The following is a 25,618-nucleotide window of genomic DNA, read 5'->3' as shown; positions in this document are numbered from 1 at the left end:
TCACAGTCACACTACCATACCAACAGTAGATCATGGTTCTCAAAATTTTTCATGCGAATTAATTGACAAACTTTAGATCACCAAATCTATTATCTTTCTTCCACTTCATTCATATTGCAAAAACAGTAATTTGATTTATTATTGTTTGGAAGTTTGAAAACTCAACGTTCAATGTCCATTCATTTGAGATCCTTTCTCAAATAGAAGTCCATCAGCCCACAGAGAGGTTTTTCAATACTGGGCTCCCATTTGCAAAGGTATTCATATGGATAAGACTACATGTGTCGCGTGGATGTGATGAATGGCATGCATGTACACTTAAGTTAGATCATATTTGTAACTTGACAATATAGAGTTCTGTCTCTTGGAAGTGGTAATTAACCTCACAAAGCGCAAATGAAAACTGTAAATATGAGAATTAATAATAGGTTATCAAGTTTGTATCAAGGGCATTGAAGATTAACAACTACCGTAAAATAGGTCATGCCACACTTTCATGTAAATGATATTATAAGATGACATACACGATGTAATGTATACTAACAAATTGCTCATTAGTTGCTTTTACTATCCACAATATATACTGCCTAGGATTAAGGGAAAAAAGCGCGTTCCTACAAAAGCAATGGCATGCAACTTAACTTTGGCAATATACACAGAAAAAAGAAAAGAAAATCCAAAAAACCATGAATAAATGCTAAGATTCAGAATATGACAATGGAATATTAATACATTAAGAATTGGCCGATCGGAACAAACATAGCATAACACTCAGTTCCCGACGGACATCTGTTCCAAGACATATAAGATGGATCGCCTAAAGGCCTGCATGAGTGACAATGGACAAAAGAAGTTTTCAGGAATTACCAGGTAAAAGGCAAAGGTATCAATTTAACTAATGTTGTAAACAGAAATTCTAACAAATTAAATTCGCAAACAGTCGTATGTTTTCATAAATAATGCTATTTTCATAATTCTATATGCCGATAAATCATGTATAAGAGAAAAGATTATAGCCAAATAGTTTCATATTTTGGTTTCTCATCTTAAAACAAAAGCTCAATTTCCAGTGACCCAAAAAGAATTCATCCAATGAGTCTGGTCTCGGTTGTTTGCATTATATACTCATTGAGGGTGTAAAGTAAATTTAAAAATTTCACACTACCATAACTAGAAGAACCATATCCATCTAATCCTAAACAGTAAAAAGAGGATTGATGACTACTAATGAGTAATCGTAAAATAACTACTAATGACAGCACCTCCACTTGATAAGGTACATTACTATGAGATTTGTTGCAATGAATAAGCACAAATCCAACCAATAGTGATGCATGCCAAGCCTAAGAAACTGTTTTTTCCACCAATCCGAGTCACAGTCGAAAGAACCAGCTTCTCTTTGCCTCCAGAAGCATAATCATTATCGTTATACTGTATCACTACTGTAATCTTCTCATTAGCCTCAAGATACTGTTCATTTCACCCATACAACTTTCAAAAGCTCGGAAATGCTGCAGTGCGCACCAGACTAGAAGATCTTCTCACTGTTACAAGCCAATAATAGAGTAGAATAAATGAATACTTGAATTGGTAAACAGGAAAAAGTAAAAGGGAGAGATTTTGAAAGAGGGACAGAAAAAAGACAAAAGGAAGGGATGACTGCGTTAACTGGTATTTTCTCATCAGGTTTTCCACCTCCAATCAAGCTTCCTTGCTAAAAGCTTATAGGATAAACTTTTGATCCAAATTATAGTTCCTATTACTGTCCTATGCAACATCTTTCTCGTTTACAGATAGATTCATGCCCTTAACTGAGAATTCATGAGCATCATTGAACATACTCCCAGTAACAAGGGCACCAAGGCACAATGCGCTTATTATCAATGAGCGCTTCAGGTTCACAGGGCGACGTTAAATCCTCATTTTTTGGGGCTTCACAACTGTTTGTCACTTGTGCTTTTGACATATCTGCATTAAAAGCAATCAGACACTTTACATCACACTGGCTTGTAATAAACAATCAGAAGATGGAAAGGAGAGTGAGATTTCAGGGGAGCTCTGAATAAGTGAAGATGATACCAGTTAATCAAGTAACAGTATAGCACACAAGAACTCTCAAATTTGCAATTAGCTTTCTATTAATTCAGAGTTTCCCGTTACGGCAATGAGCGGGAAAACTACTAAAAATGCCACAAATAAAGAAGCAGTTCCACACCCACAAATTAAACTATATCAGGAGTAAAAGCAAAGCATGATTGCAAGTAAACCTATGAAACTACAGAATCTGGAGAATCAATAAAATTGGAAGAACAAGTCATCTCCACCTGAATCAAATAAAAATCCACTCTGATCTCCAGGAAAGTTTCACATAATTCAGACAAATTACTCATTTGGACCGGTTTAGAAAGCCTCGCATGCTAGTGTTTTCACAAAAACAGTGGAAAAAACACCCAAGAGACATTTCAAAACACACAGACAATGGTTTTGATAGAATTTATCAATCTGGTAATAGATATAAGCTGGTTGCTGCATTTTCTTTGGGATCTAAACAAACATTTTGCAGACTAATATTTTCGAGCTGGAGAAAGAGGGTCGAATAAATGAAACAAATTCTTTTTGTGTTGTATCTGCAAACATCAGTACTAAGAAGTTGCACCTTCTGTCAAGCTCCTGACACAGCCTTGTTGGTCTTGTCATTCTGAATGAATGCAGTTTTCTCCATGGCGGTCTACAATTTCAATCACCCATATATCAGCAATAGCATATCAGACCAATTGAGAAGGTTACTTTTCTGAAAGACACTAGCAGATGGATCATCTAAAGCTTTACCCCCTCTGATACAGACAAAGAGGCAAGACCATTTAGTATGAACATAAACCCTATTAGTATAAAAGTTGTAACCACCTGAAACAACAACATAAGGCAAAAGATAATCAGAAAAGAGCAGAAAAGGAAAAAGATCAAGTTTCATAGATCAAATTCCAGTTGCAGAATATCAAGAAAACATACCAACCGGGAGTTAATATTGCTTTGCATGCAGGAAGTTCTTGTTGTGTAAACCTAGAATCTGAAGTGTAACAAAGTGGGAACAATTGAATACTTATATTAACAGGGATGATATATAAAAAAAAGCTATTTCAATTAATTAATCATTCATAAAAAATGATATCAGTTTTACATGCTAAAAATCAGAATTCAGAAAATAAAATTGCACATTGATCAGATGCAACAATGAAGCAACCAGAGAAAAATCCTCAAATTTTCACCATAAATCATCATTTCTTATGGAAATTTTAATGCAATTCAATGAATCACAGCTTTAAACTATATGAATACTCAATCAAAAAAATAAAAATAAAAATAGAAAGGGGGATCTCGCAAAGAGCTTTCATAAAATCTCAAAATTCAGAAGCATATTACCAATACTAACCACCCTGCATTGCCAAAACTTATGAAGTAATGATCAGGAACCAATAAAGGGAATCCTAAGTAGCACTTAAGCACTATTGTCTTTTTTGTCTTTTTACAAACAGATTTTTCTTATTATGGTCATACAGGCACATGATAGTTCCTGAAAAACCATTTCTTGTTTCCATTACTATTCTGAGGCTAATTGCTCGAACAGTTATCATCAAAATGGCCACAAATTCCAAAAAAAAATGCATTTTAAGAAATAATCAACCACAATCATCCACAAATTTGAAAGAAAGAAAATAGAAGAATAAATTCCTCCGTAAAGCAATTGAATAAAGAAAATTTAAAAACAAAGAAAGAGGGAATCGAAAATTGAAAGAGAGAATCTATACTTGGATTGCCTGGATTTCTTGGAAGAAGATTGAGAAGAACCCTCCAATAATTTTTTGCCTTTGCAGGTTGAATAAAAACGCAAAGAAAGGATAAGGGCCAGGGTGAAAGAGGCCAAAGCATTACATTAATCAAGAGGAAGAAACTACACCAGAAAAGCGTGAACTTTGCCAAGCCTCAATTCCCTCCACGCCTTCTCGAATCACAAATAGCCTATCCCCACCACCCTCAATTTTCTTTATAACCCCTCTTTCAGAATCCTCCACTTTATCCACATAGTTCCTCCTATACGACCCTTCACATAGAATCCTCTCTCCACCCACATTCTGATCACCATCTCCCTCCACCGTGGACCACACCTCTAGCTCACCTTCCCTACCCACGAACAGCTGTTTCCTGTAACAGTTAATCACACAATTGCCCACGTTGCTGGCCCCACCAGTCATCATCCTCATCCTGGGGTTCTTCTCTTCCAAATAAATCCATGGATCTTCGCTTAATTTGCGGAGGTCTGCCACGGCCAAATCCCCCGATTTAGAACCCAGTTTGACCAGTGTCAACTCGTCCACATCCACATCCACGTCAGCAAACGAGTCCCCAAACCTGCTGCTCCTACCTGAACCAGGCTCGTTTGTCTCCCAAACCACCTCCTTGGACCTCGGGTCCCACAATCGTATATAACCCGAATAACCAAACGCTCCGGACGTCACCGAAACTCCGACAAGTACTCCGGCCTTTGGCACATACTTCAGCTTTCCGGCAACCATGGACTTGGAAGAGCTCCCCGACTGCCTCGCGACCTCTAACGTCGTCCACTTGTTCTTGTCAATCATCAGAACGCAATTCTCCTTGTGCCGACAATCGAAGGAAGCAAAGACCGAGTTGTCCGAGTCAGCGATCGCGTTGACTCGGGCCTTATAGATCCTAGGGTCTGTAGGGTCCGCCCAGTCGACACAGCAGGACCGGTATCCGCTCGCTGTGTTGTAGACATGAAGCCCCGCCAGTGTTTCCGACCCCACTGCGGCTACTCCAGGTCCGATCCTCCGAATTGTACTTATATAATCAAGATGGGTCCTGACGGTCCCGGAGTGGGTTAAATTCCAATCGTAGACCGAAATCTGACCACCGTGGGCGACCCAGACGGAGCCGTCGGAGTCGATGGCGTTGAAATCAGAAACCGTGGCGTCAGAAGAGGGGCGGATAGTGGTGAAAAGGGAGGCGTCGATGCCGGTTAGAGGAGACGGAGCGAGAGCGGATTTTAATTGGGATTCAATCCCGTAATAAGAAGCCTCGTCGATGAGTTCTTGGTTGGAGAAGCGTTTAGCTGTAGAAGGGAGGCGGTTGGAGCGCAGGAGAGAAAGGAGGGCAGAGAATATCTCAGGGTCGCGATCTATGAAGACCGGTTGAGACGGGTCGTGGTGGTGGAGCGACCGGTTGGACAACAGCGATAGAAGAGAGTCAGGGCCACCGGAGCGGAGAGTGGAGGTGGTGGTCTCGAATAGCTTGCCTCCGACATTAAGCTTGATGCGGTCGCTGCTGGGTTGGGTTTCGGTGGCATCGTGCGGATTCTCGCCCTCCATTATTTCTTCTTTTTGTCACACAGAGGCGTCAAGGCTGTCTGATACTCGGGGATAATTTGATTGAATAAATAAACGCTATACGGAGGTTTTCATGTGGACGGATTGTTGTACACTAAAAGGGATAATTTCAAAATCCTCCCCTGAGGTTTCTGAATATTTCACTGGCTTTTTTTTTAAAAAAATTTTAAAAATTATAGTGACCTCCTTAAGACTTATATTATCTTATAATATTTAGGTCCAATCAACAATAAAAAAGTGATATTATAATAGAAACAAAATATGATTCCACTATTACCTCTCAACTACTAAATTGTTTAATTAATTTAATACCCGCCTAAATATTAAAAAAATACTAGAATTTGTTATAATCATGGATTTAATCACATATAGCATAAAAAAAGTATATCACTCTATATATTTTATTTAATATAAGATCTAAATTGCTCTTTTCAGTTACAAACTCATCGTCAAACATCAACAATAAATAATCAAAAAAATCTGTAACAAAAATATTACAAAATGTGAACTTTAATACCATAAAATTTCAGCAACTAACCTTAATATATTAACAAGAATATTTATGATGTTAAAGTTTGTTCTCCTGGTTACAAATTTTTTATTATTTGTTGTTGATGATATTTGACAATGGGTATATAACTGACAAAAATAATTTGTATCTTATATTAAGTGAAAAGTATAACATAATATACTATTTTTTGATACTATATGTGGTTTGATCCCTAATGATAAATTGTAAATTTTAGTTTTTTTAATGTGTGCTTTGGTATTAAATTAATTAAATAATGTTGTAGATTAGGGTAATGCTATAATCATATTATTATCTTTTCTCTTCGATTATTACCTTTTAATTATCGATTAGTTCTAAATGTTACAAGATAATTAACCGGGAGGTTAGTATAATTTTTAAAATCTAAAGGGAGGCTTGTTAAATAGTCAGAAATTTCAAGGGAAGTTTTTGAAATTATCTCATATTAAAATGGGTTAAAATTATTAAACCCTGACTAATTTCTTAGAATATCAATGGAAAAAAAATCGCACAAACGTTGATTTGATGATAATAATGCGTGTAGTACTTATTAAGCACGACTGACCCTTGGGAATTTTTTTTTAAAATTGTAGACTGCCAAGCTGACGCAACTCGGTATCCCATTTGCCAAAAGTAAAAGCCTGTATGCATGGAAAGCCCTTGGGAATATTTTTTTTTTTAAAAAAAAAAACTAAACTAAGGATCTATTTGATAAAACTAAAGTCTCAAAACTAAAATCTGAAATCTGAATATATTAAATTATTGAATTATTAAGTATTAAATCTAACACATTTAAGTGTATATCACATTCAGTGATAAGTTATTTATCACTTAATTTTGAGAGCAAGTTTTGCCCAGAAAATTCAATGCCATTTAATTAATTCAAGTGTTCAATTTTTGGTTATCAAATGATTTGAATATATTACCATCTAAATCCATTAAATTAAGTGTTGAATTAGATTATCAAACATGGCCTATGTCTTTCTTTGTTCTCTTGTCATCCAGGACTAGTAACTTCTTGTTTGTGCATTTATTAAAAGATTCTTCCCCTTGATCTTCTAAGTGTTGTGTAGTTGCAGCATCTCTTCTACCTTTAGCCTCTTAGATTAGAATCAAATTATTGAATATAAATTAGAGGCGCAATGAATAAAATAATTTTAATATTTTAAAATGAATAAAATAGACACTATGCTAATATTAGAGGCGGCAAAATGGGCGGGATGGGCGGGATTTACTTGGACTTGAGATGGAATCGAGTCATATGGGTTTGGACTCAACCTTACCCATATGTGTTTTGAAATTAATTTGGACGGGATCACTTTGGGATGGGTTTAGATTGATCCCGCCCAATACCCAAATCTATTTTCTACATATTTTTTTCCTTTAATTCATTTTTAATTTTTTATATAACTTTAATATTTTTTATTTATTAAATTTCTTTTAGTTTTATTAAATAAACATGCAAGTGCTTTATACTCAGGATTCCCACCAAAAATTGGATTAACAAATAAAGGAAAAGATAGATAAACAGCCATATTCCAACATATATCAAGATGGCCAAGGCATTTAGGGTGTTGAATATTTATGCTTATCATTGTTCAAGGATGACAAGTCTAAACTGATTGAAATGCTGGAAATTCTTGTGGATAATGACTAGGAAGACTGCTAGATTATATTCGCTGGTATGACTATAAAAATTGTTAAAGATAATTTTTAAATCTTGCTATTTGAGCCCAATGGGTACCCAAGTATTTCCCAAAATTTTCCATCAATTAATGGGTACAATTGAGATTTGTCCCATTTTAAATCCAATATCAAATTCCAGTACCTATCCCGCCCAAAGTCCCCATGGGCATGGGTAACCCATTGGGACTTGAGACAAATTGCCACCTCTAGCTAATATCATGAACATAAAAAATAAAATAAGTTAAGACTATTAGTCTTGCGAGCCTTTGAATTGACTATCTTTGGAATCTAATTCGACTCAAAGGTTTACTCAGGCTATTCAAGCTCTATTCGAGTGTTAACTACACTTGTAAGTTGACTCGATTCATTTGCAGTGGTCCAATATGTTCAACCACCCAATATATTCAAAGCTAGATTAGTGTAGAAAAACATTAGTCTCAAAATTTAAATTGTAAAAAAATATGATATGCTTTATTTTTCTCATAATATCTAGATCTCATAAAAACACACTCGTTAATAAGATGTTTTGCAAAATTATTGACTATAATAAACTTGCAATATTAAATAAATTAACTACAAAAAATTTTATACATGGTCCAAGAAATAGTTGGTTGTTCATGACCTTTACCTTTAAGAATGCAATTCCATGGTTGATTTATCGTTGACCTTCAATTCGCATTCTAAGAGTGTTGGATGGTTGTCATGAAAATATAGAAATGGGTGCTTAGAGTTAAACATACTCTTTTCTTTTGTAACCTGCAGCTACGGTGGTCACTGGTAAGTCATGGGACAAACTGATCTTAAAACAGTGGCGTAAAGTTATACCGGCACATTGAAATGCTTTGTGCGGATGATGACTTGGAAATTGCTGAGTACTATGAGACTAAGGCTGTACCAGTGGTCTTGTTGTTCAAGAATGGTGAGAAACGTGAATGTGTACGTTATCGATACCATGCCCAAGGAGTTCTATGTGGTTGCAATTGATAGGGTCCTATCTTCATAGTTGTAGATGTAGCCGTTGGTTCAGCACCTCTGTTTTTTGATTTACTCTCTCCAAACTCCAAAGGATCTGTAAATTATTGGTAGATTTTTTTTGTGAGGACCCGAATTTTTTCTTACTTTTAATTCTATTTTATTGGCTTATTTAATTATTTATTCACCTGTTTTCTCCGAATAATTTATTTCAACCATTTTAAAACCATTTACATGGAATACTGTCCTACTTATATTTTAAAACATCCCATTAGCAAATTTAATTTTTTGGAGGCTCGTTTAATAAGAAATAGTGAATATATGTTTTTCGAGATAATATTTGAATCGAGAGTGCAATAATCCTAGCGAATTAAGAATCAGTAATAGTAGACTAAAAAAGTTAATTGATGGATTGGAGGTGAGTGAGTTAAAAATTTAAGTTTATACCGTAAGTGCGTCGAAAGTTTCCCAAAAGTTGCGCCTATACAAACTAATTGGAGATTTGAGAAATTAATACTTGTGAGGACTCATGTTTTTATTTTAAAAATAGTTATTTTTAGAATTATTTACCCTAGTATTAGTGAGTTATATTATCGTTACAAGAATTTCTTTTGAATTTCGCTTTATTGCGCGTGAATCGGAAGTTCGCTTTTTCGCTTCAAATAGACCCGATGGAGATTTAAGAAATTTATTCTAGACTAATAAGAGTGAATAATTATATTGTTAAAGAAAGTACATTAGAGGTTTAGTGCACAAGTGAAACAACCCCGAGAGAAAACGGACACGAAACGCGCGCGCGCGAGTACTATTCATCGTTAACTTTTGTGCAAATTTTAACCACAAATCATTCAAGCTTCTCCAAGAAGCTTCATTCATCAGCACACTCTCTCTCTCCTCTCACCAAGTTTGGCCGAAACTCTTCAAGGAGAAGAAGAAGAAAAGCTCTTCACCATTCCGCTTCAATTCTTGCTCCAAATCCTTCATAAATCACCATCCGACCTCAAAATCACTTGGGAATTCACTTAAGCTAGAAGAAAGACTTCATCTTGGCGGTTTTCTTGGAGGTTTAGTGATAAAAAAATTCTGGTTTCTCTCAAAGCTAGGAGGTAACCATCCAACACCATCCAATCTTTCACTCTTGGCTTTAATGGGTTTTATTCTTAGCTTTAAAACTTGTAGCTTCATTATTGTTGTTGTTACTTGGGTTGGAATGGTTGATGTGGGCTCTACAAATTTTCACCTTGTTATATGGGCAGATATGATGATATAATGCTTGATTTGAGTTGTTTAAGTGTTGTTTAAGATGATTATGGATAGAGAATTGAAGGAAAGTTGAAGGAAAATTTCGCATGGTTGCTGATCGAAATCTATCCTGTTATTGCCGTGCATTTAGTTTGAATTTTTGATACTCAAATGACTTTGAAACTGATGTATATATGTTGTGTATGGCGTATAGAAAGTTTCTACCAAAAAACATTTGAATTGGTTGGATAAAAATTGAATTTTGGCAAGAACAAATCTGAAAAATTCGTGTAGCAGTGGTCCACTGGCAGTGTTCTTTGAATGAACATATCTCTCTGTCCGGAAGTCAGAATTGAGTGCCGTCAGTGGCATTCAAAACTAGACATCCGTAGTTTTCTAACGGTATAAAATTCACCTTAATTCGAACCGAGTCATCTACAGTGACTGATCAAAGTCGGCTGTCCTGTATGACTGTTCAACCTAGAGAAGAGTAGAAGCTGCAAATTGTGGTTCTATTTTCTCTCATTTGCAAACTGAATTTCAGAATGATTTGTTCTGATGAAATGTATCCTTTTGAATCTAGTTTCAAATGCCACCGGCCATTCTCAATTTCAAGTTGTATTGAGTGAAATATAGTCCAATTCCCAACTGTACCAAAGCTGGAAAATCCTTCCTTTTGTTGGGCGACTAGTTTAGTTGTTTGTGAAATGTTTTATTTTGAAAATTTGATGTCAACCAACTATCAATTGCTTATGAAATGTTTCTTGGACCTTGATTTCACAAATGAACCAAAATGGGACTGATTTCATGGTGCAAAGTGTTTGAAAAGGAAAAGAAAGCAAGAAGACAGATTTGCTTTGGGAATTTCTTGGACTTAGGTAGTTTTGTTAACTACCTTCGCGTACGAGTTTTTACGTGAAATTTGATAGAGGAGTAGTCCTCCTATGGAATTCGAATTTTACTAAATTTGGTGTCATTCTAAGACCATTTTGATATACAAATGATGTGCCAAATTTGTTCTTCAAACCTGGAAAATTTACTGAACTGTCTTTGATTTTGGCCAATTTTGAGCTGCTATATTTTGGCACTCAAAACTCCGAATTTAGTTCCGTTTGTTGTGTTTGAAACTTTGTTTAGAAATCTTATTTTAGTACGAATTTTAGAGGCTAGGTCACTTTCTATGAATTTTACTAAATTTCCAAAATTTACTGAAAAACATGATCGAAACTGTCTTATATGCTCAAGTCAGCCACTTTGAGTTGCAATTTGAATATCTTCCGTTTAGAATCTTGGAAAGGTATCTTCTGGGAACTGTTAGTACTTTGAACCAAGATTCTAACGGTTAAAGTTTTCCAATTTTGGACCTATTGAGTGCAAGTTATGATTTTTCTAAGTTTGGCATGCAAAACTGAAATTTTCCGATTCGATGGGAAATGAGTTTTTGGAAACTCTTCCTTATCCTTTGATATTGATTGATCGTTTTAAACTTGATTTCATGAAGGAAATCAGTTTTTTCTTGTGTTATTAAATCCCACTTTTGAGTCTCGATTTATGAGTAATTAAAGCTCTTTTCATGATATTTTCTTAGTATTGTACAAGTATACAGTCTTCCTTGTTAACAAGGGATTTATAAGTGATAGTGTGTGATAGTAAATTATTATTTGCTCAAGCGCTCAAGGGGACCTTCAAGAGGATCTCACAACGGACGCCTAAACACTTGATTGAGCACTACTCCCTTATTTTTTGATTGGTGAGTGTCAAGTACATGACTTGTTGCAATAATTTGAATTGCATCTTATGGATTGAATGATTGATAATTGTTGAGTCGAGTGTGTACTTTATCGCACTCGTACTCTTTTAACTGAGTGAAATACTGAATTGTTCATGACTGAACTGTAATTGATTGACTGAATGTCGTTGGAGTGGATCTCCTCGACCCATAACTGAACTAAACTGAACTGTGGGGACGCCCAAATCTCAATTGGCCGATCTTGCAACTCGAGCCAGTAAGTGCTTGGTCGAGGAGCTTGGTGAACCATGAGATAACTATAAGATTGATTTATTGAGAGATCTCGCTTGGCCTACTCAAGTAATAGTGCCTTTTATTGAAGTGCGGACCCGATGCGGTGTATGGTGGATAGAACTGTGATGTAAGTGGAGTTCTACGGATTTAAATGCCGACCTGGTTGACGGAGTGTCATCGCGGGAAGGTATTCGATCGAGACTTGGCAAAACAAGTGGAACTTAGCTCCTGAGAGCTCCTGTATCCTCATTGAATGTGTTTAATTGAAAATTGTGAATTGTTTGAATGTTACAGCTTTAATTCTTGCTTAAATGTCATTGCTACTTGAACTATGTGTTTTGCATATTTTCTTGGCCTCACGAGCATCCGCTCACCACGTTAGATTTATTTTCCTTAACAGGAGTTGAACTGGAAGGGATTATGGAAAAGCCTATTTGATGGCTCTTTTGGCTAGAATTATGGACTGTATTTGTCTAGACATCCTTTTGGGAAATGGATGTATTTTGGACTTGTGGTGTAAAATTAGATATTTATATATGGAAGCGACTTCTCTTTCTTACTTCGTCTTGTCTTATTAGTTATTATGGTATTAAACTTGAATGAGAATTGTACTGAATCCTGGAGAGAGTTGGGCAGGCGTGCCGCCGATACCCTTTGGTTCGCCTTAGAGAGAAGTGGGGGCATCACATTTTTGGTTCTCAGTTTCCTGGGAAAACTGGCATTCAAAGAACTGCTTTTCTTTATCCAACCTTTTCAAGAAATACAGGAATATGTGTAATGTCAGTCATCAGGATTATGAATTTGATTTTTAGTATGTTCACTTGATGCGATTCATTTGTAAGAAAGTTTTGTGCACATCATTTCTTTTTGTTTTGTTTTCTAGAAATATGGATGGATTGAGATTCTTCATGGCTGCCAAATTGGATAGTTTGCACGGAAATTTAGTTGAAAGTTCTTGTACTCGAGTACCAAAGAGTGATACCTTTACGATAAGTTGAGATCTCAAGTAATATTAGGATAAGTTTGGATGGCAAAAGCAAAGGCACGGGGGATGCGAATAGTCTGGACTTGAAATATATTAAAGATATTCGTGGGATTTGGGACCCTTATTATTCACGTGCTTCAAATTTAGATTAAGTGTAGTGCCTGAGCAATACCTAGGTTTAATGTCCCATAGGTTATGTGACTTGTTTTGATTGAATGTGTCACATTACCCCTGTTTTATGATTTGGAAAGGTTTATTTGAGCCCTATTTTATTCTGTTTATATCTATATAGTTACTTAGTGGCTATATTCTATCATTGATTAGTTGGCTTTATTGCTTTGCTATAGTTGATTAGTCGCGAAGCATGGAAGGTAGAAGAAGCCAGGATCAGGGAGCTACTCGCGGGTATGGCTCTAATCGTGGACGTGGGGGTAGACAGATGCAGGGACCCACACAAGAATCCAGAGGGGAAAGGGGTGAAACGAGTGGACCGCAACCTGGACCCCAAGTTATAGGGGGGATCAGGTGGCAACTGCGATTCAACAGATGACTAATATCCTTACTCGATTGGTGGAGCAACAGGGTCAAGTCCCTATGAATCAATCTAGGGATGATATGGGGCAAGATAGGGCCCTCGAGAGATTCTAAAAATTCTCTCCTCCTAAGTTCCTGGGAGGGCCGGACCCTGAGGCAGTTGAGAGATGGCTAGAGTCGATGATTAATATTTTCTCTGCCTTAAACTATACGGAGGATAGGCAGGTACAATTCACTGTATTTCAGTTCGAAGGACCAGTTAGGGCCTGGTGGAATGTAATTAGGGCTAAATGGGAAAGAGAAGGGACTGCATGGACTTGGGTGAACTTTGTGCGAGAGTTTAATGAGAAATACCTTCCATCGATAGTCCAAGAGAAGATGGAAGATGATTTTATTAAGTTCCGTCAAGGAACTCTAAGTGTATCTGAGTACGAGACTCAATTCACTAAACTGTCCAAGTTTGCTCCCGAATTGATAGCTACCGAGCAACGGAGGGTTAGGAGGTTTGTATAGGGGCTCAATGTAGAAATACAGGAGGTCTTGGCAGCGGCCCAGATTAACACTTTTACGGAAGTTTTGGAGAAGGCTCAAAGAATAGAAATTGTTAGGGCACAAGTGATAGCTTTTCATGCAAAAAGGAGAGGTGCGCCTGGTGGAAGTCAAAGGCAAGGACAAGGCGATTTAGATATGCCACCCTCTAAGATGGGTCGAGGAGATGGTGGTGAGAAAATTTCAGGGACACCTAAGGAAATTACTCCAAGAGGAGCCTCGCGTGGAAGGGAGCCAGCAAGAGGTGCCTCACAAGGAGGTCAAACCTCAGCCCCTCGAGCATCTTGTGGGTACTATGGGAAGGCCAATCATACGGAGAATGATTGTTGGCGAAAGGCAGGAAAATGTTTATGGTGTGGTAGTGCCGAGCACCAGCTTGCAACTTGTCCCCGTACGTCACACCTAAACCCTGAACAAGCAAATGTAGGAGGGACTGAGCCAAGAGTGCCCGCTAGAGTGTACGCCTTGGACCAACAGGCATTACCTGAACCATCGAAGATAGTAGAAGGTACGATTCGTGATTTCTATTGTTTAGTTAAGTTTTGGCTATAGTGAGACCTGAGAGCTAGAAACGGATAAACAAGGAAAATACCCTACGCAATTTCGGAGTGCATGTATGAATTTCGAGGACGAAATTCTTTTAAGGGGGAGAGAGTGTGAGGACCCGTAAAATTCTATATATTTTTCTTAAAATTTTCTTTAATTTGGAACTTATTAGAATTTATTACTTTACAATAACTTTAATATACATTCACTTCCCCAATAGTTACAAATAATCATTAAAACAAGGGTTTCCTGTTTATTTTCATTGTTACAATAACTTAGGGTTTTTACGTCTTTTCGTAATGTGAGTAACCGGTACTGAGTGTGTGCTAAATTTGGTGAGTAAGAGTGACTTTTAGATGAGAAAATAATATGTGATTAGAAGTGATAATAAAAAGTTAGTGAATGGTAAGTAAAAACCCTAGTACGTGTGATTTACGGAAAAACGGTGCGAACCGACGGGTACCGATAACTACCGATTGAACACACCATTTGACCACCATTTTTATCAAGTCAATCTCCTTGATATTAGAGCTTAATTATCAGCTCAAAATCTGATCTTGAGGGCCGAAATTTTTGACTTGGAAAACAAGAGAAAAGAAAAAAAATTGAGATGCAAATTGGTTGTGACAAGTGGCGGTCATCCATGACTTGATTGACCAACTAATTTCCACCATCTTTATCACTAAAAAACTACTCAAATGCTCTTCATTTTCCTCCATCTTAGCCGTGCTTCTTGAGAGAAAAGCAAGAGAAGAATAGCTTCCATAATTCTTAAGTTTTGCTTGATTAAGAGAGAAAACAAGAAAACTACACCGATTAACTTGTAAGTTGTGAGTTTGGGAAGCTTAGGGAGCCAAATTTTTCAAGGAGAGGTGAAGTATAACCATTACAAGCTCTTGTTTTGAGGTAACATGGCTGACCACTCTTTTCTTTTTCCCTTAATCATGTTGGGGTTGTTTAGTAACTTGTATTTGTGCTTGTGATGCTTAACTCAAGTGATTTTGGATGATTGGGGTGATGAATTTGAGTTAGGGTTTGAATGATTTACTTATCATACTTCTTTTATGGATGGTGTATGATGTATATAAGCTTGTATATGAGGTGGTAGTGGTGGTTTTCAGCTAGAAATGTGAATTGTACTTTGACTTCCTAAATTTCCAGAATTTAATTTTTTTGCATACCCTGTTCTGTCCGGTTCTAGTTCACCATGATAGAGGCCGAATCAGGTTTGGCACAAAATATGAAAGTTGTATAGAATGATGTTTTATAGTAGCCTACAAAATTTCAACTCAATCAGGAGCACTGTAGCTTGTGAAAAGATAAAAATACCCCTGACTGCCATAGGTAGAGCCCTGTGGACAGGGTTGACCTTTCACCAATCTGACCGCATCTGTTCACTCTGGTCCGTACTGAATTAGCCTTTGGTAAAAACATAGAAGTTGTAGTGCTATGTCTTATCTTTCCAATGGCCCTGAAAACGCCTTAATCGGACTTCGGTAGCCTGAGATTCTGGTTCTGTAATTTGAAATTTTGACTTCGATACACTACGAACTGGACTGGGTGGTCTTCATCAAAGTTGTAGGCCTTTGTCTTAGCTTCAAAACGGTATAAATTGCACCCCAATCCAATAGGCGTAGCTTCGGTTGTGCCCGTTACGCTAAGTGACGGCAAATCTGTCTTTTGTTTTATGCCTTGAACTTCCTTTCCAAACATTGTCCTAGTTTGATTTTATACTTGTACGACTTTGAGCCTATTGAATGGCTATTGAACTGAGATTATTTTGTCTAACTTTGGAACTGATTGAGAAAAATAATGAAGCCATAAATGGCTGGAAAAGAGGTAAACACAAAGGGCGTGCTGCCCAAATTTATGCCCGAGGACTAGAGAAATATACTTGCGACTTGTGTAAGGCTTGAGAGTGATTATCACTTGAATCATCTAGGATGCTTGCATCTTCATTTATCGAGGTATATAAGTTAGAACTTAGCCAAACTTGTACCCTTGGGTAACGACTTCTAGAAATGCGTTTTCCTTACACTTTCGACTCAAATAGTATTTCCCAGTATACTTACTGCAAACTTTCACAATTTGAAAAGCGAGCAAGTGTTTCACGAATATTCTCCAAACGAATGTCAATTACTTGATTCTTCTTGAACGAAACGTTTACTTTTCGAACCTTAATCATTTTCAAAGTTCTTAAACAAGAGTTTTATCGCAGATTTGGACTCCAAACCCGGAGTATAACCCAGACGTGATCACTAGGGACACTTCATTTTGGTGAGTGCTTCCAAATACCTGATTGAACTGGATACTTGTTTCTAATACGTGATCAATATGATTAAATGATATATGATTGGTTTGATCGGGTAAGAGTGTACTTTATCGCACTTGCCCTTATGTGACATATACTTGTCTATTGTTACACTGGATTTGATATACTTGTTTATGATGTGCGCACTTTCTAGAATTCCAGAAACCCTGTGGCGAGTTACTTGAGTCGAGCCGACAAGGGCTTGGTCGATTGGGTAACGAACCCTGGGTCTCTTGTTTTGTCGAGTGGAGTGATATCTCCTCGACTAATCGGTATACTCGAGTACTACCACCAGTGTTTATTGAGAATTTTGGGCCCAGTAGAAAGTTCGAATGGTAGACGGAGAGTAGTGTAAGTGGTGCTCTATTGGATTGGTTTCTTTACTTGAAAGTTGACGGAGTGTCAACTATTTTGTGATCAAGCTCCTGATGATGCAATGGCAATTTGGCTCCTGAGAGCCATCTGTATCCTTATACCTTGAGATGATCGTTACGTGCAGTGTTATTGTTTCTTTTAAAACTCTACACTCGCTCATTTTGAGATTGCTACTTGAAGTGTTATTGCTTACTTTTATGAACTCTTCATTCTCGTTACTTTGCTATATTGGAATCTTGTACTTATAAATAATAGTCAATTTACTTTTTGGAACCTCACTGGGCTTTTAGCTCATTCCACATCATTTGTTTTTCTTACAGGGGTACGAGCGAGGCGTGAGACGTGTACAGACTAGCGTAGTCTAGTTGTTTTGACTTTTGTAATTGTAGTCGTACTAGTCGCTCGATTAGGGTTGAATGTACTGAGAACTTAAATCTTTTGATGTATTTGGGACTGTATGGATGGTTGAGATAGAAATGAATGTATTCGTATGTTTCAAACTTGGGAACTATTATTTCGTTTATTATTGAGATTGCATCTTATTTTATTTGATGTGAGTGATTGAGTCCTGGCGAGAGTTGGGCAGGCGGTTCGCTAAACCCTAGGGTACGCCCAAGAGAAGGTGGGGCCGTCACATGAGGACCCGAAAATTATATTAAATTTTCTCTTGTTTTGGAAAAACTAATTTATATTTTCTTTTAATTTTACTTTACTTGCTTATTTGTTTGCCTTAATTTGATAGTGATTTTATAGGTTAAGTTAAGATTTTTATCATTCCCTTTTCATGTCTTAGTGCATGCTAAGTTTCATAGTACATTAAGGTAGATCCACTGATGAGTGAGATGTGTACGTTATATTTGGTTGACGAGAACAAGTTTGGTATTAGTAGGATTATGTGATTAGAAGTGTTAAGAGTGTATTAGAGGAGCACAAGATAAATTGGTTATTAGAAAGACACAAGAGAGACAAAGGGATAGCCACAAAACCAAGTCTTGACAAGTGTCACTCATCTAAGCAAGATTTGACCAAGACTTTTCTTTCCTTTTTATCTTACAATTGACCAAAAAATCCTTCATTTGTTTTTCATCTTGGCCGAAATTAGGGAGCAAGAAAAGAGAGAAAACTTTCAACTTTCATCTTGATCTCCTTGCTTGATTTGTTAAGAAACCAAGCACCAACCTTAATCCACTCCATAAAACCTTGAGTTACGCTTGGAAGGAAGCTTTTGGTGGAATTACTTGAGGAAGAAAGCCCTTGTTTTGTATTTTTCCTTGGAGATTTGAAGGTATGAAGCTAAGGAACTTGCTTCTCTTTCAATTCTTGCAATTTATTGGGTATATGACTTGAATATGAAAGTTTTGTGGCTGGTTTCATGGATTTGTGATGTTGTTGGAATTTTTCAGCTTTTATTTATATTTTTCAGCCATGAATTGGGAGTTTCTAGCTGTAAAACCCACGGTTTTGGGCTCATTTTTTTTAATCTTTGTCCAATTAAATTAAATGGTAATTTACCATGGGTAAAAGCAAAAATAATTACAAGTTAGGTTAAAAGGTTAATTGAAGGATAGGATGAGATAAGATAGGGTAAAAATTTACAACAGTTAAAATTCCTATCTAAACCACCTACCAGTGGGTGGTTATTAGGGTTTAGCACAATTATCAAACAACAAAAAAATAATAATAACATCATTCCCCCCTTTCATTGTCTGTCTCCCCTTAGAACAAGAGCCGTCAGAGAGTAGAGAAGGAGAAGAAGGCGTCGCTGCCAATCAATCAGACAACTAGGCACCCAAACCTGTAAGTCCCAAATCCACGTGAAACTTTTCTTTTAAGTTCTATTAGTTGCATTAATTGTCCTAGAGATTTTACGGATATGTATTATGTTATATATATATAGATATATATGTTTCTATAAGAGATTTAGGAGGATTCATATTTGGATTTGTAGGAATAGGGTATTAGATTTTAATTATGGGATGAATAGGGTTACCCAAATCTGTTGGAAAAAAAAGAGGAGAGAAGGGAAGTGGTTGCCGCTGCTCTGTTTTGCTAAGCATTGCTGAAGCAACGCAACAGAGGAAAAAAAAAAAGGAAAGGAAACGCAACCAGTGCACGGCTGGCGACATGGGAAAAGGTTGGCCGAAAGGGCAACCGAAGACAAAAAAAAAAAAAAAAAAGCAAGGGGGGGCCGCCATCACTGGCGGCAGAGAGGAATTGTCAACGGTTGGCCTTTCGGCCAACCCAAGACCAAAGAAAGAACAAAAAACGAAAAGAAAATGGAAGTGGAAGGTCGTCAGCAATTGTTGACGACCATGGCTTGACTTCATGGGTTGGCCGAGGAAGAAAAAAAAGGTAAATTAGACATGGACCAAAATATAATATAAAATTTAGTAAATGTTTAATAAATAAATTTTAAATATAACTAGTCCATCTTTATAGTTTATCATGGGTATTAAAATTCAGGACCCAATTTAAAGTAGTTGTTAGAATTGAAGGGTTTTTTTTTTTTTTTGCCTTAATCCTTTCCATTTCTCTTCTTTCATAATTTTATCTTTTTTTTTTTTTTTAGAAATAAATCCTTACAAGTTTGGAGCGATCACACTCTTACATAGCGAATGTAGGGGTACTGCCTAGAGTCTAGCTTACAGAGACCTGTTGTGAGTGTAGGAAGAGAGAGGGCATCAAAAACCTTCGAGTCGCCAGATGAAGCCGCCCGTTTTGCAAGGCTATCAGCTGCAGCATTGGTTTCTCTGTAGCAATGTGTTAATTCAAAGGAAGCTTGACGAAGGGCTACCCGAGCCCTAGCTATCACCTCATCAATGCGCCAGGGGCACCTGCGTTCCCCATTAATAACATTTAGTAGAACAAGAGAATCCAGTTCCACCTTTATGTACTGCATACCTAAGGAGATACATAAATGTAAACCCTCAAGAAGAGCCATGGCCTCTGCTTGTATATTTGTCCGAAACCCGTAAAAGGAGGAGAAAGCACTAAGGACGTGGCCATGCTGATCGCGTATAATGCCCTCCCCGCTAGAGTTTCCAGGATTACCGCTTGAAGAGCCATCAATATTGAGCTTGACGTAAGATGCAGGAGGCGGAGCCCATGCAAGAGATAGGACTTGCATAGATTTTGCCTTTTTAAGAAAAGGAACAACTCCCCGTTTCAGAAGCCGGTCATCGTCCATGCATGCCAAGGAGAGAGTGTGAGCAAGGGCCACCAAATGTATCAAACGCAGGATCTGGCGCACAACATGAGTTGCCGACGGCGTAGTAGCATCGAAAATGGCCCTATTACGTGCCTTCCAAAGTTCCTAGCAGACAAATAAGGGGACAATGTGTGACAGCTTTGCCATGGTAGATTTACCTGAAATGTTGCTCCACCAGGCTTGAAGTTTCAGTATGATATCATGATGAGAAGGTGCCCGGATGTCTAGCAATTGTTCTAGCTTTCCCCACACTTGGGTTGCCAAAGAACATTCCACAAACCAATGGGCTAGTGTGTCGATACTTTCGCAGTAAGGGCACTTGGAGGGTAAATTAAAGCCCAACCGCTGCAAAATGTCAGGGAAAGGCAGAATGCAATTAAGCAGTCTCCACATGAATACCGAAACTTTCAGCGGTATGCGTTTATTCCAGAGCAACACGCGGGAAGGCATTGGGAGAGAGTGATCACGAAGGCTCTCCAACGCAGAAGATATTTAGAAGCCCCCATGTGAAGTAGGACACCAGATTAGGCAGTCAGGAGCAGCTCCCGGACTGAGCCGCACCTGTGAATGGTGAATACGCGACATCTCCTCGCTGGAAAGGCTCATCTGGTCCACGTGCCAAATGTTTTCGTGCAATACATCCCGAAGGCAGAGGTTCGGGGAGGGGACGTGCAAGCGATGCTTGCCCAATGGACCGGAGCCGATCCAATTGTCATACCAGAAGGAAGCACTCCCATTCTTAATCAAGGTTTGCGAATGTTCCTCAACGAAGTCCCTAACTCGCAACATTCTCTTCCAAACAGCTGAGCTTGTCTGGCTGGCAGGAGCAGTGGTTAGATGCTCCGTGACTGCGACATGTTTCGCACGCATAAATCTGGTCCACAAGGTATCTGAAGTGCGCATTTTCCACCATAGCTTGCACCTAAAAGCATCCTGGACATCCTGTAAACGACGGAGGCCTAGGCCATTTTCTTGGGTAGGCTTACACAATGCTTGCCATTTCCTCCAATGACGCTTGTCACGTCCCTCAACCTCTCCCCAAAGGAAAGTGGACATTAGTTTTTCAATCCTCTTAATCACACCTCGCGAGAGCTCCGAGACGGCCAGAGTGTAGATGGGTATAGAAGATAGCACATGCTTAATGAGAATTAACCGTCCCCCTGGCGACAGGAGCCGGTTTTTCCATCCAGCCAACTTAGCCTGTATCCTATCAATCAAAGGCTGAAAATGCTCCATCCTCATTTTTCCTTTCACCAGCTTGCATCCCAAGTAGACAAAAGGAAGTCCCCTATATTGAAAGCCGGTTCTCCTAGCTAGAAGCCTTTTAGCCGCCAGAGGACACTTCGGAGAGACAATGTAGAAACTTTTATCCTTGCTCACTCGCTGACCGGAGCCGTGTTGATACAACTCCAAGAAGCCCATGAGAGACTGCACCGAGCGCTTGTCCCCCCGAGTAAAAATGACTATATCGTCTGCAAAAGCCAGATGCGATACCGTCGGGCAGTGGCGGCCCAAAGCAAAAGGCTGTAACTTCCGCTGCAGAGCCAAGTTATTAACCCCTCGGCTTAAAGCTTCAGACACCAAGATGAAGAGGAAGGGGGATAACGGGTCGCCTTACTTCAATCCCTGCTTAGCTTGAAAGAAACCATGAGGTCGACCGTTGACCAATATTGAAAACCATGCAGATGTGAGGTTGTTCATAATTAAAGAGACAAAGTGGGAGTGAAAGCCAAATTGAAGCAATAATCGGGAGAGGAAATCCCACGAAACTCGATCAAAAGCTTTCATCATCTCTAACTTGAAAATGACGTTGTGACCCCGGGCCTTCTTGTCTATGGAATTCACCAGCTCCTGGGCAAGCAAGATATTATCAGCGATATCCCTGCCACTGACGAAGCCCGATTGCTCAAGAGAGATAATTGTTGGGAGAACAACTTTTAAATGGTTGCTCAGGATTTTGGTGAATACCTTGTTGATAAAGTTGCACAGGCTTATGGGTCGGAAGTCCGCAAAAGAATGCGGAGCCTCCTTTTTAGGCAATAGGAGGATCAGAGTGCTCGCTATTCCCTTCGGGATTGGAACACCACACATGAACTCCCGAGCAGCTTGGAGGACATCCTGTGCAATTATATCCCAGCAGCGCTTGTAAAAATTACCCGAAAATCCATCACAACCTGCTGCACTTTGGCCATCGAGTTCAAAAACAGCTTGCCGCACTTCCTCTAGCATAATTTCCTGGATGAGTTGTGCATTCTGATCTAGGGTAACAAGAGGTGGGATGGCCTCTAGCAGCCTACAAATACCAGTGTTGTTTATTGGTGGAACCTCCGCTAACAGCGATTGAAAGAAAACCACTGCCGCTTGTCCCAATGTCATCTGCACTTTCAACAACCTCACCCTCTAAATTGCAGATCCTGGTGATCGAGAGCCGTGCCCGCTTATCCAACAGGTGGGAGTGAAAATACCGAGTATTTGCGTCGCCCTCCCTCAGCCACTTCACTCTGGCTTTCTGTTTCCAGAAAGTTTCCTCATCAGTTAGGTGTTTTAGCAGTGCAGCCTGGGCCTGACTCCATTGCACTCGAGCCTCATCCGAATCTGTCACCTCAAGTTGCAACTCCTTTAGCCTTACTTCCTCCTCAGCTTTGGAGACTTTCTCAAAAATATTACCAAATACATCTTGGTTCCAAGTACGCAAGGCTTGCTTTAAACGTTTCAATTTGAGGAAAAAATGAAACATTCCATATCCATCTGTCGGTTGATCCCAGCACTGGCGAACCACCATGAGGAAACCGTGGTGATTTAACCACATGTCTTGGAAGCGAAACGACTTCGGCCCAGTGGGGAGCCCTGGGGAGAGTTGCAATAACTGTGGGCTATGGTCTGAGGTAGCACGATTAAGATGTTTCACTACGCTGCCAGAGAAACGACGTTGCCATTCCAGATTCATCAGGAGTCTATCTAAACGCTTCCAGATTCTCCTGCCTTGGCGGATACCAGTCCAAGTGTAACGACTGCCCGAGAAGGGAATCTCTTTGAGACCACATGCAGATATACATTCAGCAAACTCAGCCATTGCGGTCAAGTCTTGTACAGCCTGTCCGGCATATTCATCAGCAGCAGCTACAACATTGAAATCGCCTCTTACAAGCCACGGCTTAGTCCCCATTTCCTCCGATATTAATCTCAGGACTGACCATAAGGCGCGACGTTCAACTCGCGAGCATTTGCCATAAACAAAGGACCCGTGAGCAACAAAGTTCCAAGAATCATGGCAAACTTACATGTGAATAAGTTGGTCATTATTTACTAAAACATTTACAGCAAAGCCAGACCGCCACATTACCCATATTTTATTGGAGGAGTTACATACCCCAAGGTGAAAGCCAAAACGGGATGTAAAATCATCTAGCTGACCAGCATCAACCATCGGCTCGATGACGACTAGAAAAGTTACTGAATGTAAACGTAACAGCTTCTTTAAACGGCGAATTGAGGCACGGCCAGCAATTCCCTGGATATTCCATACTAGCATATTAATCATTAAGTAAAGGATGAGGGGAAATCAGTGCCTACCTTCGAAGACTGCCGGGTGACAATTGTTTTGGGCAAGTTCCAGAATCATCTGCGCCGACCCCTTTTGGCTAATTGTGTCTCTTTGTGAGTAACCGGAAAGAGGTGGTCGATCCTCTTTTTGAAGGCTGCCAAGTCCTCCGTCAAAACTGCACGTGGACGAGCAGGCCTTTGTTGTCCTTCAGCATCCGAAAGTGAGTCAAGGGTTTCCCGTCTGCGTCGCCAAAGGCATTGATCATCCCTTATGTCGCAAGGAAGAGGCTTGTTCTGTATCGGCGAAAAGGCCGAAGGCTTTGGAGACTCTGAGGGGACCGGACAGGGCAGAACCTCGGTCCCCTTGGGATTACTCACTACCGTTGCCGAAACCAAATGGGCAGAGCAGGCAGCCGCTGCTTCTGCGATTGCATCTGTAGAGCGCTGCGGTTGGGCCGCTAAGTTGTGTCGTCCCTGGGTATCCGCATTAGAGACGTGTTGTTGGGCGGATCCCTGATCCCCAGTGTCAGGATGTACTACTTCGGCTGAAACCCTAGCCATAGTCAGCTCTGGTTCTTTAGGTTGATCTGTCGCCTCCAGCGGGATTGAATCCTTTGCAGGCCCGACTTGTTGTTGCGTAGCCAGGATATCCCGGTGATTAACAACATGATCTTTCGATCGACAGGAACTGGCGGAGTGGCCAAGTTTCCTGCAATTTTCGCAATAATCTGGTAGGCTTTCATATTCTACCTTTTGCCAGAAACCAGTCGACCCGTTCCAAATCCATACCCGTTGGGGGAGGGACTGTAACAGATCAACTTCAACGCAGATGCGAGCCACACTAGGCCGCGACAATGTCGCTGTGGATGCGTCTAGGCGCAGGGGTTCACCAACCAATCGAGCAATGGAGAACAAAGGCTCTTTTCCAAAGAGGTGGACAGGGAGAAACGGGAGCCGGATCCAGACCGGTACTATAGAGGATTCGATATTTGCAGAGAATGTGGGAGACCACTTGAACACACGCATTGCAAAGCCTTGGAACGTCCAGAAACCACGCAGCCAACATCTATGAAAATCGTCTTCGAGGTCGAATCTGATTAGGACATGCCTGGGGTCAAGCAGTCCCAACGAGAAAGAACCCTTAAAGCCAACGGACATGAAGTCTTTCCGTAGACCCTCCATTGACGGCCTACCACGGGAGAATTTCCCAATCAAAGCAAATTTTAGAGGAGATGATAAAAGGCGAACGTCCTCCGCAGAGAAGGAAACAGCTGGTTCACCACGGTAGTTTTCACGGGGCTTGAGGCAGGAAATTGGAGCAACAGCAGCAGAGGAAGAGAGTATATCAGCAAAGGAGCGCTTCGAAGGCGTGGGGTGTGGGGGGTGCCCTTCACCCATGGGATGAAGGGCAGCCATGGCTGATAATTAGACAAGGAGGGAAGCGGCCTAGAGAGAATTTAGGGCTTCCCTAGGGCTTCGAAGGCGTTCATCGAAAAAATTAAAGGGTTAGTCATGTAAAATTATACTTAATTGATTAAGTCTAAGATATTTAAATAGAAATTTAAAACATCTTAATCTAACCTTATTAGGTAAATTTAGACAATGTAAGATAAGTTCTAGATTGTTAAACGAAATGTTTAAAATCATACTAATAATAATAGTAATAATAATAGTAATGCTAACAATAACACTAATAATAATAATAATAATAAT

General features: G+C 39.3%; 2 protein-coding genes across 10 annotated transcripts; both read right to left on the bottom strand.

The window, feature by feature from the left end:
- Window positions 1-1,010: 1,010 nt before the first annotated feature.
- LOC113778374 (BTB/POZ domain-containing protein At3g09030) lies at window positions 1,011-5,532 on the bottom strand. 9 transcript variants are annotated; one of them, XM_027323767.1, is made up of 5 exons: window positions 3,807-5,532; window positions 3,010-3,067; window positions 2,657-2,904; window positions 1,670-1,968; window positions 1,011-1,544 (listed from the first exon to the last, which is right to left on the bottom strand). In XM_027323767.1, exon 1 carries the CDS (start codon window positions 5,382-5,384, stop codon window positions 3,936-3,938), a length of 1,449 nt encoding a protein of 482 aa, XP_027179568.1. In that variant the 5' UTR covers window positions 5,385-5,532; the 3' UTR covers window positions 1,011-1,544; window positions 1,670-1,968; window positions 2,657-2,904; window positions 3,010-3,067; window positions 3,807-3,935. The 9 variants fall into 9 exon arrangements, with proteins under 9 accessions (XP_027179568.1, XP_027179572.1, XP_027179573.1 ...); XM_027323771.1 differs by having other exon boundaries at window positions 1,813-1,968; XM_027323772.1 differs by having other exon boundaries at window positions 1,842-1,968.
- Window positions 5,533-22,655: 17,123 nt separating this feature from the next.
- LOC113777198 lies at window positions 22,656-23,528 on the bottom strand. The gene has a single exon (XM_027322232.1). It carries the CDS (start codon window positions 23,526-23,528, stop codon window positions 22,656-22,658), a length of 873 nt encoding a protein of 290 aa, XP_027178033.1.
- Between the last annotated feature and the right edge of the window lie 2,090 nt (window positions 23,529-25,618).

The sequence above is a fragment of the Coffea eugenioides genome, chromosome 7 (assembly GCF_003713205.1).
Source record: "Coffea eugenioides isolate CCC68of chromosome 7, Ceug_1.0, whole genome shotgun sequence".
Classification (NCBI taxonomy): domain Eukaryota; kingdom Viridiplantae; phylum Streptophyta; class Magnoliopsida; order Gentianales; family Rubiaceae; genus Coffea; species Coffea eugenioides.
This window is presented reverse-complemented; position numbering and strand designations above follow the sequence as displayed.

Coding starts and splice junctions, on each gene's coding strand:
- LOC113778374 (XM_027323765.1), bottom strand. CDS start 5,384: ATGGAGGGCGAGAATCCGCACGATGCCACCGAAACCCAACCCAGCAGC.
- LOC113777198 (XM_027322232.1), bottom strand. CDS start 23,528: ATGGGGACTAAGCCGTGGCTTGTAAGAGGCGATTTCAATGTTGTAGCT.